Genomic DNA, 17898 nt, shown 5'->3' with positions numbered 1-17898 from the left:
GAGAGACAGGGAGAGAGAGAGACAGGGAGAGAGAGACATAGAGAGCTCCTTGGAGATTATTCCACCAAATATTAAATGCACACATACACACACCACTAGGGAAAAGTTCACCAGTAAACTACCAGAATTGCAGTATCTTTCAAGAATCTAATTTAATTTATCACAAGACATCTAGTGTAGTTGATATTCTCTGGCTGGCTCTCTGTGTGGTCTTATCACATACCAACAAATATACCGAACAAAAATATAAAAGCAACATGCAACAATTTCAAAGATTTGACAGAGTTACAGTTCACATAAGGAAATCAGTCAATTGAAATATATCAATTAAGCCCTAATCTATTGATTTCACATGACAGGGAATACAATGCAATTTTATTCTTTGTCCGTAACTTATGTTCGTTGTCCATAACTTATGCCCACCCATACCATAACCCAACGCCACCATGGGGCACTCTGTTCACAACATTGTCAGCAAACCGCTAGCCCACACAACACCATACACGTGGTCTGCGGTTGTGAGGCTGGTTGGAAGTAATACCAAATTCTCTAAAATGACATTGAAGGCGGTTTATGATAGAGAAATGAACATTAAATTCTCTGGTAACAACTTTGGTGGACATTCCTGCGGTGTGCATGCCAATGGCACGCTCCCTCAAAACTTGAGACATATGTGGCATTGTCTTTTGTGACAAAACTGCACATTTTAGAGTAGCCTTTTATTGCCCCCGGCACAAGGTACACCTGTGTAATGATCATACTGTTAATCAGCTTCTTGATATGGCACACCTGTCAAGTGGATGGATTATCTTGGTAAATGTGTGCACAACATTTTGGAACATGGAATATGTCTGGGATCTTTATTTAAGCTCATGAAACATGGGACCAACACTTTACATGTTGCGTTTATATTTCTGTTCAGTATATACGAATACATTTTTGAATACCTAATTCAAGTATAAATTACCTAAATTCCGATCGATTGGCATAGATTTTCTGTTAATTACCAAAATGACTGAAGATTCCGGTAGCTTTGCAATCCTACACACCACACTCCCCCATCCAATGAAAGACTATATCTCTCCCCAAATGGCCCAATGGGATGCCCTCGCTGACATCCCACTTGGCGGGGCTGAAATTCAATCAAAGCACTGACATCTGGGCTTCTAGTGAACAACAAACCAGACACAGATGGCCAAACCCTCTCTCCCTCCAGGTACAAACACACTACAGTCCCCCACATCACATAAAATCAATGGCTTCATGAATATATCATACAGGGAAAAACACACAGTATGAATCTTAGTGTGTGTTTGTGTTTTTAATGGAACTGGTGTTTTATTAATAATGCATTTGAGGACTATTCAAGTGTTGTGTACTCTGGTGTAATGGGCAAGACTAATAATTATCTTTATTGGCTATATCGTTTCTATTTATGTATCGGTCATCTATCTTTGTATCTGTTTATTCATCTACTCATAGCTTTGCTTTGAGGCAATCCGTCTCCCTGAGACATACTACGCAGAATGCTATGAGAAACACACGTAACGTTACCATGCCACCACAATATTACATTCAGCCAATATCAACAGCTGAAAATACAACTTATTTCCATTTCAGTTTGCTTAAACTTTGCCATACAAGCAAAGGATTAACAGCCTTTCTGCAACTCATAACATCCCCACAGGATTATCATGGTTGGATGATTAGCATGATGCTAATTAGAAATACCACTTAGATTAGATCTGTTTTTCCCTTTCGTATCTCGTTAGCTTTGCTGAATGGGCACCTTCAGGGCACCTTATTAGAGAGGGGCCAAGGGCCGTACACAAACACACTTGATTGACCAAGGGGATGCGAATACTAATAAGATGCAAATGGTCGCTACCGTATGGAAACTACAAAAAGGCCCTGACCTTGAAGAGTACAGCTTAATTATAATTACTGGAGGAGGCTTCTAACGAGGAACATTAGTGTGGTTCTGATGTTTACAGCTTGATAAAGTGTTTGTTAGCTATGCAAGGCTCAGAGTAGGCTTGGTCTTATGACTGGAGCAGGGAATTTGCATTCAGGCTTTCACCCTGTTGGTGTGTTTCTTTCTGGCTGATGCGTGAATCCAACCAGGACTGCGCAAATGTCTTATGTATTTTACATGCTCCATTAGGTTAGGCATTGCTGTGTGTGTGTGTGTGTGTGTGTGTGTGTGTGTGTGTGTGTGTGTGTGTGTGTGTGTGTGTGTGTGTGTATACCTGTACTGCAGTGCCAGTCGCAGGGCGGTGGCATTAGATTCGTATTTGCCCACCAGCATGCTCATCCTCTCTGCGTTGCCCTTACACTCCTCTAACGTAATGGTCAGCAGGTCATTCTGAGACTTCAGATGCTCGATGCGGCTGGAACACACATACATACACACACAACATCTTCATTGGGGTACATTTATTGTATAAAGTGCCTGTCATATCTCAAAGCATATCTCAATATCTCACATTGCGACTCACCCATCCACCAGCGATATAAAGCACCCACCTGGGTGATTCACAGCATCCATTTTGTGCCAGGTCGCTCATCACACATCATCTATTGCAGTTTAAGTGAGTGCTAGGGGAAAAAGGGACAGGGAAACTATAGCCACCCCCCTCTACAGAACTCAAATGGCCTTGGTTTTATGGGTAGATTATGTGAGAGTAGCTAATGACTCGTAACTATCCATCTAATCAAGGACGTCGATAAAGCACTCTGGGCTTAATTAAGAGAAAATAGTGTGTCAGCAGCCTGGTCGTTAGTGGTAAACGTATGGGATATCCCATAAAACACATGTGCCAAATAACAACCTTAAAGGGATAGTACACACCAAAATGTAAAGTTTCAAAGTTTTGTCACAGATTATCAGGTGCTGATCTTTCTCATTCATTTTGGATTGACTCCATTACACCAATACTGGTTGGATTTTAAGGTGAACTATCCCTTTAAGCAGTGGTGACCCATCAATTTGTTTGTTTGTTGTTGTTGCCTGTTTAGCATTTTATTTGGGAATTAATTCATGTCACATATCAGTTTGCAAACAATGTAAAAACACATTTATTGAGTGAATAAAGCCACATACAAACATTGTCTCTTTCTTGCTTTCTTGAGTAAGGCAGCTCCAAAAATCAGGTGTTTTAGCCAAGCTCAGTGCTTCCTGTGAGCAGCCGTCGGAACATACAGAGCGTAGGCATTGGTAATCGTCTTTAGTTGCGCTGTGATTGACTCAGTGTTCTGTCACTCATGGGGACACTACATCACAGCAGAATCTACAGGGAGAGCTATAGGCAGGTCAAGCCCCCTTGGGTGCTGCCATAGATTTACATTAGAAGTGACCATCCAAGAAGGCTCAAGGTCATTGGGCACAGATAAAATGACGTCAAATCACGTTATATATATACACCGTATATTTGATCATGTCAACATCACACTTTCAAAATCTTAGCTAGCAAGCTCGACAAGCATTCATCATCATGAATCACATTGTCAATCTACTGGCAAATCCTTTTTATATGAAGAGAAATTATAGATAAAACGTATCAGTATCAGTGCTCAATGGCCATTGGACATAAACAAATTCAACAATGAATAGTTTTGGAAGGAATCAGTGGCTAACTATTTTGCTTCCCCTGCCTGCTATTCAGTGGAGAGGGTGTGTGGTCCAAGTCTGGGTTTAACGGTTTAAAACATCTGTCTGAAAGGGTCTCTTTTCCAAGCTTAAAATGATAAACATTAACACGCAACACCATGTGCCAGAAAAGGTTGAATAGATTGACCATGCTGTCAATCCAGCATGACTTCTGCCGCTTTCAAAACAACTGGAAACTCAGAACTGGGAAATCTCAGACTCCAGTGAGTTCAAAACAACAAAACAACGAGCTCAATTGGGAAAATACGTTTTGAACTCATCCAACTCGGGATTCCAAGTCGAGAACTCGGGCCTCTTTCTAGAGCTCCGACCTAATGTCACGCACGATTCACTGGCATCATGATTAGACCTTGTTTTTTCCCCCGAGCTCCCAGTTGTTTTGAAAGCATGATAAATCCAGAGAACACCAGACTTTGATGACAATATTTTCCCACAAGAAGACCCGCCGCGCCACCTTCCTGTTCAAGTGAGCACAGCACAACAATGTAAGTCCAAAAATGTCTTAAAAGCTGCTGCATAAAATATGTGATATGTCAGGGAGTTATGTATACTGTAACTAAGAAAGTAATAATAAGTGTATGTTGTGTAGTAAGCTGTTAGTAGCCCATGTGCCTCACCCTAATAATGTGATCACTTACCCCCTCAGAACTTAGCTTACTGTTCTGACCTGGTGGTTTGGAGCTTTATTTGTCTGCTTATATGCCCCCTTTATCTATTCTACAGTTCTGACTTGGTGTACAGGGAGAATACTGTAAGAACGGCCCATGTTCTGAATTCTGTTGCTGTGCATTTGAAAAGTGCTGAACAAATATTTATATTGACAACGTCCATCTTAGCTTGTTCATTAATGTCTTAATTGAAATTTCGGATTGCCTCTTATCTGCTCATCATTCCCTTATGCCATAGTTTATACATCTCAATTGTTATAGGCATCTTATTCATCATTTAAGGCAATTTTGGAATGATTTCATTGTTTTGCTTACTTTGTGTATTATAATTAGCTCATGTGTGTCACGCCTTGGTCTTAGTATTTTGTGTTTTCTTTATTTATTTGGTCAGGCCAGGGTGTGACATGGGTTATTGTGGTGTGTTTTTTGTCTTGGGGTTTTTGTGGGGTGTCTAATTAGTCTATGGCTGCCTGAGGCGGTTCTCAATCAGAGTCAGGTGATTATCGTTGTCTCTGATTGGGAGCCATATTTAGGCAGCCATATTCTGTGAGTGTTTTCGTGGGTGATTGTTCCTGTCTTTGTGTTTGCGCCAGATAGGGCTGTTTCGGTTTTCACTTTTAATTATTTTGTAGTTTCCGCTTGTATTGTTTTTTCCTTCATTAAAATTACATCATGAATCATCATCACGCTGAATTTTGGTCCGATCCTTGTTCTACCTCTTCATCAGAGGAGGAGATAGAAGAACGCCGTTACAATGTGCATTTCTTGACGAGGAGGAGATACTATATAATGTTGTTGAATTTATCTGAACTAACATCTGAATTTCTGTAGGTGTCCATTTTGAAGGTGCTGAACCAACAGGACTACTTCAAGACTGTTGGAACAGCATTCCAGGTGAAGCTGGTTGAGAGAATGCCAAGAATGTGTAAAGTTGTCATCAAGGCAAAGGGTGGCTACTTTGAAGAATCTCAAATATAAAATATATTTTGATTGTTTAACGATTTTCTGGTTACTACATGATTCCATATGTGTTATTTCATAGTTTTGATGTCTTCACTATTATTCTACAATGTAGAACATTTTAAAAATAAAATAAAGGTGTGTAGGTGTGTCCAAACTGGTACTGTAAATGTAATAATGTTTGTGCATAGTTCAAAAGTCAAAATTCATTTTGGCATTCGTTATTATTGAAGGAGAATGCGGTTCTTATCGACTTCCACAAATCCACAAGGAGTCAGTAGTAACCACATTTGTTTAAGCAAGTCAACCATATCAGCTATGGTTATTAAAAAGGCAGTAAATGAGGTTGAATGAACTGTATCTCTACACCACAGCGCAACACCATGGAGGATGTCAATACTACAGTTGACATTATAAACATGTCTCTTTATTTGAATCCTAAACCAATCCAAAGCAAATGTGTGTATTTGATTGTATTATTCTTTCCATCTGTCCAAATGTTCTCTATACAAAATAACTCCAAATCTAATGCTTGCGTTTTAATGAAGTATGGTTACTGTCATGGCATTTTTGCATCAATGATGTGATAAAGTATTGCTTAAAAGTGGAGCTGACAGAGTTTTAACTACTTTACAGATATGAAACAGACAATCATAATATCAGTCATAAATATGAAATTCCCAGTTTATGCTACAAAACCAACTTTATAAGATGTTTTAAAAATAGGTTCAATTTGACAAAAAATTCCATGATGTAGAGTAAGGTATTGTTGGCAGAATAGATAGATCAATGCATGATTAATATAATTCACCAATATATGTCTTGGTTGTCCAGCAAATATTGCTATCAGGTTGTAAATCTTAGCTTTGTTTGTTTAATTCGTCTAGCTATCTGGGAAGCAATGTTTCAGTTTCAATGACTCAATATTTTGGACAAAAAATGACAAATGTAACCAGGGCTGGGAATGTCAACACAATCAAAGCATGGGCAATGATCACATTGACAACCCCCCCCATATCGTTTTTCTGTGGCTACAGCTAGAGATGCAGGTGTCATTTGGTTAGCTAGCAAGTAAAAAAAAACGCTAAACAAATAGCTGTGAATTCAAAAGAAGAGGCCTCTGAACGATGTCAAATTGATTTGAGAGCTATATGTCATGTGGTTGAGAAGCTATTCATTAACATGCAAAAGTAGGCATTTGAGTTGTAAGACTGTCCCCCTTAACCCTCTGAGTAGAGGAGAGTAATGTTTAAGCTACATTTTGCCTCCGAAAAGAAAAGGACGCCGAATTGCAAAAACAAGGGGTGCATTTTTTTGGCTATTGTCAGCTGATTCAGAATATGTAAATTATATCATTCTTGCACGTTCCGATGAAGAGATATTCATATTATTATTAATGAGTCTGAATCTTTAACATAGAGATAACTACACCGCACGTTGGCAGGCAAGCTGCAGAAGGGCGAGCAGACTACTATTTCCCATCGTTTAGCAGTGCAATTTTGACAGCCAACTATAAGCTAAAACAATTTGAGAGGGTTCACCTACTGTTCTCTCGGTAGATTTTAGCTCATCTCACTCTGGCTAACATTAGTTAATGATCTTGTTATTGTTGATGTGCATAGGCAACTGAAGTAAACAGCATACCATTTCATGGCTGTTTGATCAATAAGACTGTTGTTCCCAAAAGACGACTCCCGCGGTATTTATATATTTGCAGAAACATGTGGCTTTGGCAAATGCTTTCTAATGATCTAAAATCGTGTTGTTGCTACTGGCTGTAAACACACAGTCCAGTTCAAAGTGAATGATGGCAAGCCCATGTAAGTAGCTGAATTTGTTGCTAGAATCTATGACCAATAAAAGTAGCTGGAGGGTACTGAAAACTTGTTAAATATTGTAGGCAACACTGCCCATGTGGCAAATGGCTTATTAGCATATAGACCTACTGTATCTCAATTGGCTGTGGCTCACCGGTATGCATAGACTCCGGTCCTGGACAAGACACATTTTTATTTGGTTTTATTTACTGCAGTGTCTTAATTGTCCAAACGCACAGCCGCTTTCCTACTCTATATTGCTATATACATTTCTCAAATGCCTTTCTATTCGTCATTACCAAACATTCTATGAATTTATGAAAAGGTGAAAATGACCATATCTAAGTGCTCGCTTGTCAGAAAATGAAAAAAAGGTGTCATATTCTTCCCGGGGGTGTATATGAAAAGATTTATAATAATAATAATATATGCCATTTAGCAGACGCTTTTATCCAAAGCGACTTACAGTCATGTGTGCATACATTCTACGTATGGGTGGTCCCGGGAATCGAACCCACTACCCTGGCGTTACAAGCACCATGCTCTACCAACTGAGCTACAGATTTGAATACGATTTCAGTTTGTTAAAATGCTGTCAGTTCCACTTTAACAGTATTAATTAGGCATGGATGGACCGACGAATGGATAAAAAAAATGATAAGGACATAATAAGGACAATGACAGCATGGTTTAAGTATCACCTGTTGAGTCTCTCTGTCTCTACTTCAAACTCCCTGATCTTGTTCTCAGAGATGGCTGATCCATGGGAGTAGAGGGTCTGGAAGATTTCCTGGATGTTGGAGCAGTCCTGGAGGGAGTGGGCCAGGTGTTCCGCCACGTTACTGGACACCTGGGAGGAGGAGGAACAGGGTTACATGGTATTTTGGTATTTTATTAGGATCCCCATTACCTGTTGCAAAAGCAGCAGCTACTCTTCCTGGGGTCCACACAAAATAAGAAACATAACATAATACAGAACAGTAATAGACAAGAACAGCTCAAGGACAGACAGACATTTACATAGATCTAAGGTCGCCTCCCAGTCTCAAATGGTAACTTATACCATATGAAGTGCACTACTTTTGTGTAAAGAGTAAATTGGGGGTAAATTGGGGTAAATTGGCATTTCTTTGTGATCCTCCACTCTCTTAATCCACAGTGTATACAGATAGTGTTTATAATCTTTACTTATACAGGTTAGTCTCCTTGAGATCAAATCTCTTTTTCAAGAGAGACTGTACGCAGAAAGAGACCGGTTTTCTACTGAACTTTACATAATCTGTCGCAGCCTATTCCCAGAGGAATGCTAACAGTCTGCCTCTCTTTCTCTTTCTTCCCTCTTCCTCTCTTTTCAGTCTATTTTGGAGCAGATGGGTTCCGGCTAAAGATTGAGAGGAGAATTTTAATGGCCGGAGCTTTCAGGGAAAAGACAAGCCCTGGAATCATTAGGATTGATTTCCAATCGCTCACACACGAACACACACCAACAGGAGCGAGGGAGAGAGAAAGAGGGAGAGAGAGAGCGAGGGAGGCACAAGAGAAAAAAAGGGCACCAGAAGAGGAAAGTGATAACTGTTAGAGGGGACGTTGGCAGGTCACCTTTAGTGTCAACAAGGCTGTGTGGGTGCCAGGGGAAGGGGACAGTGGGGAGTGAGTGACACCAGGTCTGTCACACTTCACTGGAGATACCCATCTCTGACACATCTGCTGATGCTGCTGTTACCTTCGGCCAGCTGCTACAGGGAAATGTGCCCCTACCTAATGTCGCTCTCTCATACTCTCCCTGTCCACCCCTCTCTCTCTCTTCCGCTCTCTCTTTCTTACATCCCTCTCTTCCTTTCTTTAAACCCGTTTGCATATTTCCCCTCTCAAAGCCTTCAGTATTGAATATCCATCCAGTATCTCCTTACCCCGATGCTGCTGATCTCTGATCCCAGAACAGGCCTCTCGGTAGAGGAAGACTCTGACCTGGTTTTAGACAGCTTCACTCGCTCTGCCACCTAGCAACAAGACAACACACTCAATACATTACTGTGAATTACTGATAAAAAGTGCTTGGCCCCTAAAATAAATACATGTAGGGATTGTACTGGATCTCTAATATATTGAATTCCTTCTGAGGGTCAATGTCAAGGACACACACACAGGAAAGGGGAAGAGTAATATGGTTGATCAAACTGACTCTTTGATTACAATTGTCCCTCTCTGGCTGGACTAGCTCAAGGCTAGTACACAGATTGGTGTGTGTGCGAGCATGTGTGTGTTTGTGTCATTCAAGTGATAATACAATAAGAGAGAAAAGAGAGGTGGAGAACATTTCAGAGGAGAGTTCAGAATATCCCCACAGTGTGTGTGTCCCTCATACGAATGTACAACATCCCATTGTTCCAATTTCATTAGTCCATCATTCCAGTACTTTGGTGTTTTGTACCTTACTGTGCATGACATAGCGTGTGTGTGCATTCTACCTTGGCCACAGGTATATCGTTACTGCTGCTGCTGGTGCTGAGTTCCCCAGTGCTGGGATTGATGGGGCGGGAGGCGGGGGTGAGACGCCCAGGGCTGGACGGGCCTGCAGACTGGGAGCTCTGGAGACGCGTCTGCAGCTCTCGCACCTGGGGAAAAGACACCATAGAGATACCTTATATCACTATTTTATTGTGAATGTGTTCTATTTAATTCTATGGGACACACAGACACACAGGCTGAGGTTCATGGGCGCAGATCTGCTGAGAACACACACACCTGCTTATAATCTCATCATACAGACGATTTACAGAAGGACTCAGTTTGTTGCTACTTTAAGGCACTTCTTGCTCCAGTTTGAGACAATGTGAGGATCCATCTGATCTCTTCTGTGCAGTGGGCAAAGGCAGGAATTGTGGGACAGTGATGATGCAGAGGGTACTTGAGTCGCTCCACTGCTGACAGGCTTCTTCTCTCACTCTATATTAAGCATCAGAGAACTCATGGAAAGACTTGCCAGGTCTTGCAATGAATTTGTTATGCCAGCTTGGATTTGTCAGCATTATGCTTGCAGCTAGTGTACAAAATACAAACGCTGTTTAATTGTTGTTATCTCTTCACAACACTACAGCAGTTTAGGCCCTAGATGTGTGTGCGTGCATGCATGTATGTTGGGTGTGTGTATGTGTGTGTGTCGGAGGGAGAGAGCTTCCTCTGCCAGGAAGAGCGTGGAAAGGAACATTAGTTTGAACGCTGGCCCACTAAAATATAAACAATGACGATACAAGAGCCTTTTGTGCTTTCACAGCACCCATTGCACAGACAGAGAGGAAATATATGGAATTATAAATCATTGATGTCGCAAACATACCACACACAGCCATCTACTGGCATGTGCTGTTAGCAGAACGGGATATAGCTGCATACACAGACATGTCAAGATGCCTAAATCGTGTTATCTACCTGCATGTTTTCAATAATATGGCCAATCTTTTACATTGTATATATACACATGTGGCATTATAGAAAAAGGTACAGTATATCTACATCATTGTAACTATCTGTACAAACATCAGTACATGTACAGTGGGGCAAAAAAGTATTTAGTCAGCCACCAATTGTGCAAGTTCTCCCACATAAAAAGATGAAAGAGGCCTGTAAATTTCATCATAGGTACACTTCAACTATGACAGACAGAATGAGAAAAAAAAATCCAGAAAATCACATTGTAGGATTTTTAATGAATTTATTTGCAAATTATGGTGGAAAAAAAGTATTTGGTCAATAACAAAAGTTTATCTCAATACTTTGTTATATACCCTGTGTTGGCAATGACAGAGTTCAAACATTTCTGAAAGTTTTCACAAGGTTTTAACACACTGTTGCTGGTATTTTGGCCCATTCCTCCACGCAGATCTCCTCTAGAGCAGTGATGTTTTGGGGCTGTTTCTGGGCAACACGGACTTTCAAATCCCTCCAAAGATTTTCTATGGGGTTGAGATCTGGAGACTGGCTAGGCCACTCCAGGACCTTGATATGCTTCTTATGAAGCCACTCCTTAGTTGCCCGGGCGGTGTGTTTGGATCATTGTCATGCTGAAAGACCCAGCCACGTTTCATCTTCAATGCCCTTGCTGATGGAAGGTTTTCACTCAAAATCTCACGATACATGGCCCCCATTCATTCTTTCCTTTACACGGATCAGTTGTCCTGGTCCCTTTGCAGAAAAACAGCCCCAAAGCATGATTTCCACCCCCATGCTTCACAGTAGGTATGGTGTTCTTTGGATGCAACTCATTCTCATTCTTTGTCCTCCAAACACGACGAGTTTAGTTTTTACCAAAAAGTTATATTTTGGTTTCATCTGACATTATCCCATTCTTCTTCTGGATCATTCAAATGCTCTCTAGCAAACTTCAGACGGGCCTGGACATGTACTGGCTTAAGCAGGGGGACACGTTAAATATTTTTCCCCCTCTACACACAATACCCCATAATGACAAAGGAAAAACAAATTACTATAGATTTTTCCAAAATGTATAAAAAATACAAAACTGAAATATCATATTTACACAAGTATTCAGACCTTTTACTCAGTACTTTGTTGAAGCACCTTTGGCAGCGATTACAGCCTTGAGTCTTCTTAGGTATGATGCTACAAGCTTGGTACACCTGTATTTGGAAAGTTTCCTGCAGATCTTCTCAAGCTCTGTCGGGTTGGATGGGGAGCGTCGTTGCACAGCTATTTTCAGGTCTCTCCAGAGATGTTCGAGTGGTTTCAAGCCCGATCTCTGGCTGGGCCACACAAGGACATTCAGAGACTTGTCCCGAAGCCACTCCTGCGTTGTCTTGGCTGTGTGTAAAGGTTGTTGTTCTGTTGGAAGGTGAACCTTCACCCTAGTCTGAGGTCCTGAGCTCTCTGGAGCAGTTTTTCATCAAGGTTCCCTCTGTACTGTGCTTCGTTCATCTTTCCCACGATCCTGACAAGTCTCCTAGTCCTGACCACTGAAAAACATCCAGGCCAAAGAGTCTTGTTTCTCATGGTCTGAGAGTCCTTTAGGTGCCTTTAGGCAAACTCCAAGTGGGCTGTCATGTGCCTTTTACTGAGGAGTGGCTTCCGTCTGGCCATTCTAACATAAAGGCCTGATTGGTGGAGTGCTGCAGAGATGGTTGTCCTTCTCGAAGATTCTCCCATCGCCACAGAGGAACTCTGGAGCTCTGTCAGAGTGACCATTGGGTTCTTGGTCACCTCCCTGACAAAGGCCCTTCTCCCCCGATTGCTCAGTTTGGCTGGGTGGCCAGCTCTAGGAAGAGTCTTGGTGGTTCCAAACTTGTTCCATTTAAGAATGATGGAAGCCACTGTTTTCTTGGGGACCTTCAATGCTTCGACAATCCTGTCTTGGAGCTCTACGGACAATTCCCTCAACCTCATGGCTTGGTTTTTGCTCAGACCTGCACTGTCAACTGTGGAACCTAATATAGGCAGGTGTGTGCCTTTCCAAATAATTTCCAATCAATTGAATTACCACAAATGGACTTCAATCAAGTTGCAGAAACATCAAGGATGATCAATGGAAACAGTTTGCACCTGAGCTCAATTTCAAGTGTCATAGCAAAGGGTCTGAATACGTATGTAAATAAGGTATCTGTCTTTTTTTAAACCTTAAATTTAACAAGACAAGTCAGTTAAGAACAAATTCCTATTTACAATGACGAACGACACTGGGCCAATTGTGCGTTCTCTCAATCACAGCCGGATGTGATACAGCCTGTTTAGTATTTTATATAAATTTGTAAACATGTCTTCAAACCTGTTTTTGCTTTGTCATTATGGGGTATTGTGTGCGATTGGAAAATTATTGATTTAATTAAGTGTGAAATAAGGCTTTAACGAAACAAAATGTGGGAAAAGTCAAGGGGTCTGAATAATTTCTGAATGCACTGTATGCTACCCTGCCATACGCAGGTGTGTAAATCAGGCTTCCTCTAGAGCCAGACATAATGGTCTGGAAAACAGATGAGGCGATAAGCCTGCCTCTAACTCGGTCAGTGATTTCCCCCACCTCTATTTCACAGGGACGTCAGGAAAGAGACAGGATTCATTTCAGAGACAGAAGACAGAAAGGGAGGGACAGGTGGAGAATAGAAGAGAGAATGAGTGACAGAGAGAAGATGGAGATGGGGAAGACAGTGTAGCAGAGAGATACTGGGAGAGAAGGTGGGGTGGGTAGATGGGGAAGGAGAGAGTGACAGAGAGAGAGGGAGAGAAGGAACATAGGGGGGAGAGAGAGAGAGCGTGCAGAAGAGAGAGCGAGAGAGTACTTGGCCATGACTTTGAACACTGCGGTTTTTCCTGCTCTCCTCTCCTGCCAAACTCCCTTGGAGCCGTGGGTCTAAAAAAGCCAACATGGCTGCCATGTGCTGCCAAAGGACACAAAGAGGACTGCGACTGTACCATCATGAACCAGTCCCCTGGCCAGCTGCCTCCCTCATGATCCCCAAGAAAATAAATGGCAAAGAAAATGATAGGTTCTGTTCAGTCCTGGCCAGTAATTATGTAATCGAGGACTTCCGTGTAATATTCTGGTTTCAAAAGGAACTACGACTGTGACACTCTGCCTGAGGGAGTGAACAGGTTTGACTCACATGCACATCTGTCCAGGACAGGTCTTCAATTCAACAGATCTTTAAAAAGACTAATGTCCCACTGTCTTTTATCACCGGCAGTGGTTGATTCCTACATATCTGTTAGTTGTATTAAGTGGAGAGAATTGTAAAAGCTTAGAATGCTTACAACGACCTGACACTATAAAGGTCTGTATCTGACCTAAAAAATCAAGCTATTAATAACACAAGAATAGCCTCTTTTGTATCATAAACAAACTGCTGACGCAGAGGAAATATGTGGGCTTGCGACATACAGTACCGTTTCTAGAAAAGGTATAAAATATGCTTACTACCTAAGTACCTCTCCTTCAATGGAAGGTAAAAGCCTAAGGAAGGGAAGTTAAGATAGTCTCCGGACCTTGACACTCAAATTAGGTTGAATCCATCTTTTAAAAGCTGAGCCGGAGGACACGGGCCCCCAAGGATGCGCCGGTGTGTGCATAGCAAATCCTTTCAAGGAGCCTCGCATTGAAACAGCAATGCAATGCATTTGTCCAATTAGTCGGCAAAATGGACAGATTTCATGAGAGGAAAGAGGATGAGGAGAGAGAGGAACGAGCTCTGAGCTGAGTTGGAGTGATTCTTCTGCTGCGTCTGGATCTCCTTTCTCAAGGCAAACAGAATCTGTGAGGTTGGTTAGCAGGACTGGTCCGCCTGACTGTTTTCTCTTGATGCATCTCACAGTCTAATTGGGTCTTTCTATAAATAAATGGGGCCAATGGAAGAGATTGGGATCAACATTTTAAAATGGTTTGAAACAAAAAGAAGGATTTTCATGCAGTTCCATGTGTACTTAAAAGAAATTGACCCATAACTTCACCTATACAACATCATAGGCCTAGGATTACACATCCTTTAATCAGGATTCATACAGACATTGGCAAATCAAATTCAAGGACTTTCAGGGGCCTTTTCCAAGCACTTAACTGTAATTTTTAAAGACCCCAATGTCATACAATTGTATAATTTTTATAAATGTACATATAGGGCCTAATATAGAACCCCATCTCCCAAAAAGCTTTTTAGGCCTAACCAATGCATTGATTTTGAAATTATTATTGCATTCTAAAATATGTGAGAATAATGTGGACATTGCCTGACTAAATAGATTAGATGCGTGGCGATTCTTCTGTAGCTTATGTGGCCAACGCAGGCACACATAATAAAGCCATGACTTGCTGTAGCATTAATCTCACCATTTGAATCTCACCATTGCTGTTTTTATAATGAGAAAGTGATGTTGTTGTCCCCATAATAACCACATGGTTTTACTGCAACAGAGTAGCACAACACCCTTCATATGAAGTGGCGGGAAACAAATGAAAGTGGTCACATCTCTCACAAAAACGGATCAAAACTGAAAACAACCGATACATTTAAGGGTGTAGGGCATTCCGGCTCTTTCCAGTGTGCAGGCCCGTTCGGCTCAGCTCACCAAAAAGAGCTGGCTCTTTTGAATCCCAAACGGCTCTTTAAAAAAATATATGTTTTGTATTTTTTCAAGTCAAACAGTTTGCGATAGTTTGACTATGATTGGTGTTAAAACGATTCTAATTTAATTATTAAATAAAATCATACTCTACCTTAACCACAATGTATTTAAAAATGTATTGGTTTGTTTTGAAAAAGAATGCTATTAAACATTACATTTAAAGTACAACTTTTTAATGTATATAAACAAGTGCATATAAATCTAACCATTCAAAACGAATACAATCTGAACAGCATAATAGAATATTGCACCATATCAAAGAAAAATAAATAACAATGTATAAAACTGCAGCATCCCACTTAAAACATTAAACTGGTCCCTCTTTTTCTCTCTCTTCTTTATTGCCATGTTATAACCAGCAGCACACAGCAATGCTGACCATATTTTGCTTTTATGAGAGATTTGCATTCAGAAATGCAAGCTGCCTCACTTTCGAAAGGCTTATGCGGTTTCTTCTCTCAGTAATTATTTGTCCCGTTTTCGAGCAGACCCTCTCAGAGGGAACGGATGTGGCAACTATGCAGTCTCCCTGTCATGACTTTAGTAAGTCGTGGGTAGACAGAGGCCTTGTTCTTCCACCAGCTCAGAGGATCTGCTCCTGCAAATAGGATCGGACCTCCATTATGGCATCTGCTGAGGGGTTCCTTTGTGCTGCATCCCCAGTTGCTCTCTCGTCAAACAGCATCCAAACATCAGACTTTTGTGGAACTACTGCTGGTGTTTCTGCTCCATCTGCTCCCTCTTCTTCCTGTTACCCTCGTGCCTGACCAGCTGACTGCTGGGGCTGTCCCTCTTCTTCCTGTTGCCCTGGTGCCTGAGCCAGCTGACTGCTGGGGCTGTCCCTCTTCTTCCTGTTGCCCTAGTGCCTGAGCCAGCTGACTGTTGGGAGTGTCCCTCCCTGCTGCTGAGGTTATTCTTTGAAGAGCCTCATCAATCGCTCTGGCATCACTGAAGGCTAACTTCTTAAACCTGGGGTCAAGTGCAGCGGTTTCTAATAGCGCGTGGTTATATTCCATTCTGTGAAACTTTCTGTCCATTGAGAAACATAGGGTGTCCATCAACTCTGTCACATGTCCTGTGGTTACATTTGCTTCTCTCTAGCAGCTGGCTGTGATTCGCTGCAGACCCTTACGCTGCAGACCCTGCAGACCCTTACACAGGAGTATCATTTTTGAGGCTGTCGCATAGCTGAAAAGAGAGAACAGTAACTTATTAGTTCAGGTTCATGTTGTGTCTACTGATTCTCATCTACTGCTCAAATACATATATAATACTGGATTAAGTAATGATGTTGTAATAACTGCTTACTGTACCTCTCTCCACTGATCTCCACAGTGACCTGCTCAAAGGGTCCCAGGACTCTGCACACCTCCTCCACCACCTCCCATTACTCTTGGGTCAGAGCAGCAACAGGTGCATTGACAATGGCCAGGGTAGAGATGATGGCATCCTTGGACTCAAGAAACCACTTCAACAAATAAAATGATGAATTCCACCTTGTAGTGCAGTCTTGTTCAGGCCTCAGCTCAGACATCCCCATCTGGCGTTGTGCAGACTTTAGTTTTCAGCACCTACTGTGATCCTGTGTAAGTATTCCACAACTGCTTTCACTTTGTCCACAGTGGGCTTCATCATCTTCAGAGCATCTCTTACAACCAGGTTGATTGTGTGGGAAAGACATGGATGATGGGTCCATATTAACATTTTTATGGCTTTGGTTATGTTATCTGCATTGTCGCTAACACAACAGACCACTTTTCCATCTACTTGCCATTTTCTGGTCACTCAACAGTTCCTCTGCCAAGTTCTCTGAAGTGTGTCTGTCGCTGAACTCAAAGCAGTCAGCTAGACATCGTAAAATCTCCAATGAAGTGACATGTAACCAACATGTAAGAAGTGGTTACCCTTGATGTCCTGAAGTCAGTGGTAAGGCAAACTGCAGTGCTTTTTGGACTCTTTCCCGCACTGAAGCCTGTGTGCTCTCATGCAGTTGTGAAATAAATTATTTTGAAAGGGTTTTCATGCTTAGAATAAGGTACATTGGAATTAGACTATTGCTATAATTTGTAAAACCTCTGTCCTCCACGATCGAAAATGGCTGGAAATCGGTGGCAATCATGTTAGCTAATGCAATATCAATTTAACCTTGTTGTGCTACAGACATAGACTTTGGCATACACTGGTCCATAGAAGACTGTGTTACTGTGGGTAGCGGAGTAGGCCTACTTGACTGAGTGGATACCTGGCTCCACCACTATCACTAGCAGTCCCGCTAGTTTCTCGAAGCTCCGCTACAGCTACTAGCTTCACAGTTGGGTGCACAGTTCGCATATGCCGGTGTAGGTTGTGTGTAGAACCGGCTTTATATGAAATGTTGTTTTGGCAAATTCTACACTGTGCTCTAACATTGTGTACATTATTAAAATGCATCCAAATGTTACTGTGCTTCTGACTCATTTTCCAGCTGTTGTTATCACAGCTGTCCTTCCTCTCTCTCCTCGGCTGCTAAGTGTGTGACTGAGTGAGTTGGCTCGGCCATCCCTCACACACCTTTGGCTCATTGGTTGACACTGCGTGTCTGATTGACAGGAACAACAGGTGTGGCTGTTAGTCTGAGCAGACAGTCAGAACAAATGTGTGTGCGCTTGAGCATTTAGGC

At 41.7% G+C, this 17898-nt stretch overlaps 1 protein-coding gene across 3 annotated transcripts in view; it reads right to left on the bottom strand.

Annotated features, from left to right (window-relative positions):
- LOC118387570 (colorectal mutant cancer protein) overlaps positions 1-17898 on the bottom strand; it is a 125066-nt gene that overhangs the window by 18696 nt on the left and 88472 nt on the right. For all 3 annotated transcript variants that reach the window (XM_035776056.2, XM_035776057.2, XM_035776058.2), the window contains 4 exons: positions 9584-9730; positions 9026-9115; positions 7817-7965; positions 2250-2390 (listed from right to left, as the gene is read on the bottom strand). In XM_035776056.2, the coding sequence (XP_035631949.1) occupies positions 2250-2390; positions 7817-7965; positions 9026-9115; positions 9584-9730 (527 nt within the window). The remainder of the gene's footprint in view (positions 1-2249; positions 2391-7816; positions 7966-9025; positions 9116-9583; positions 9731-17898) is intronic.

The sequence above is a fragment of the Oncorhynchus keta genome, chromosome 9 (genome assembly GCF_023373465.1).
Source record: "Oncorhynchus keta strain PuntledgeMale-10-30-2019 chromosome 9, Oket_V2, whole genome shotgun sequence".
Taxonomy (NCBI): domain Eukaryota; kingdom Metazoa; phylum Chordata; class Actinopteri; order Salmoniformes; family Salmonidae; genus Oncorhynchus; species Oncorhynchus keta.
This window is presented reverse-complemented; position numbering and strand designations above follow the sequence as displayed.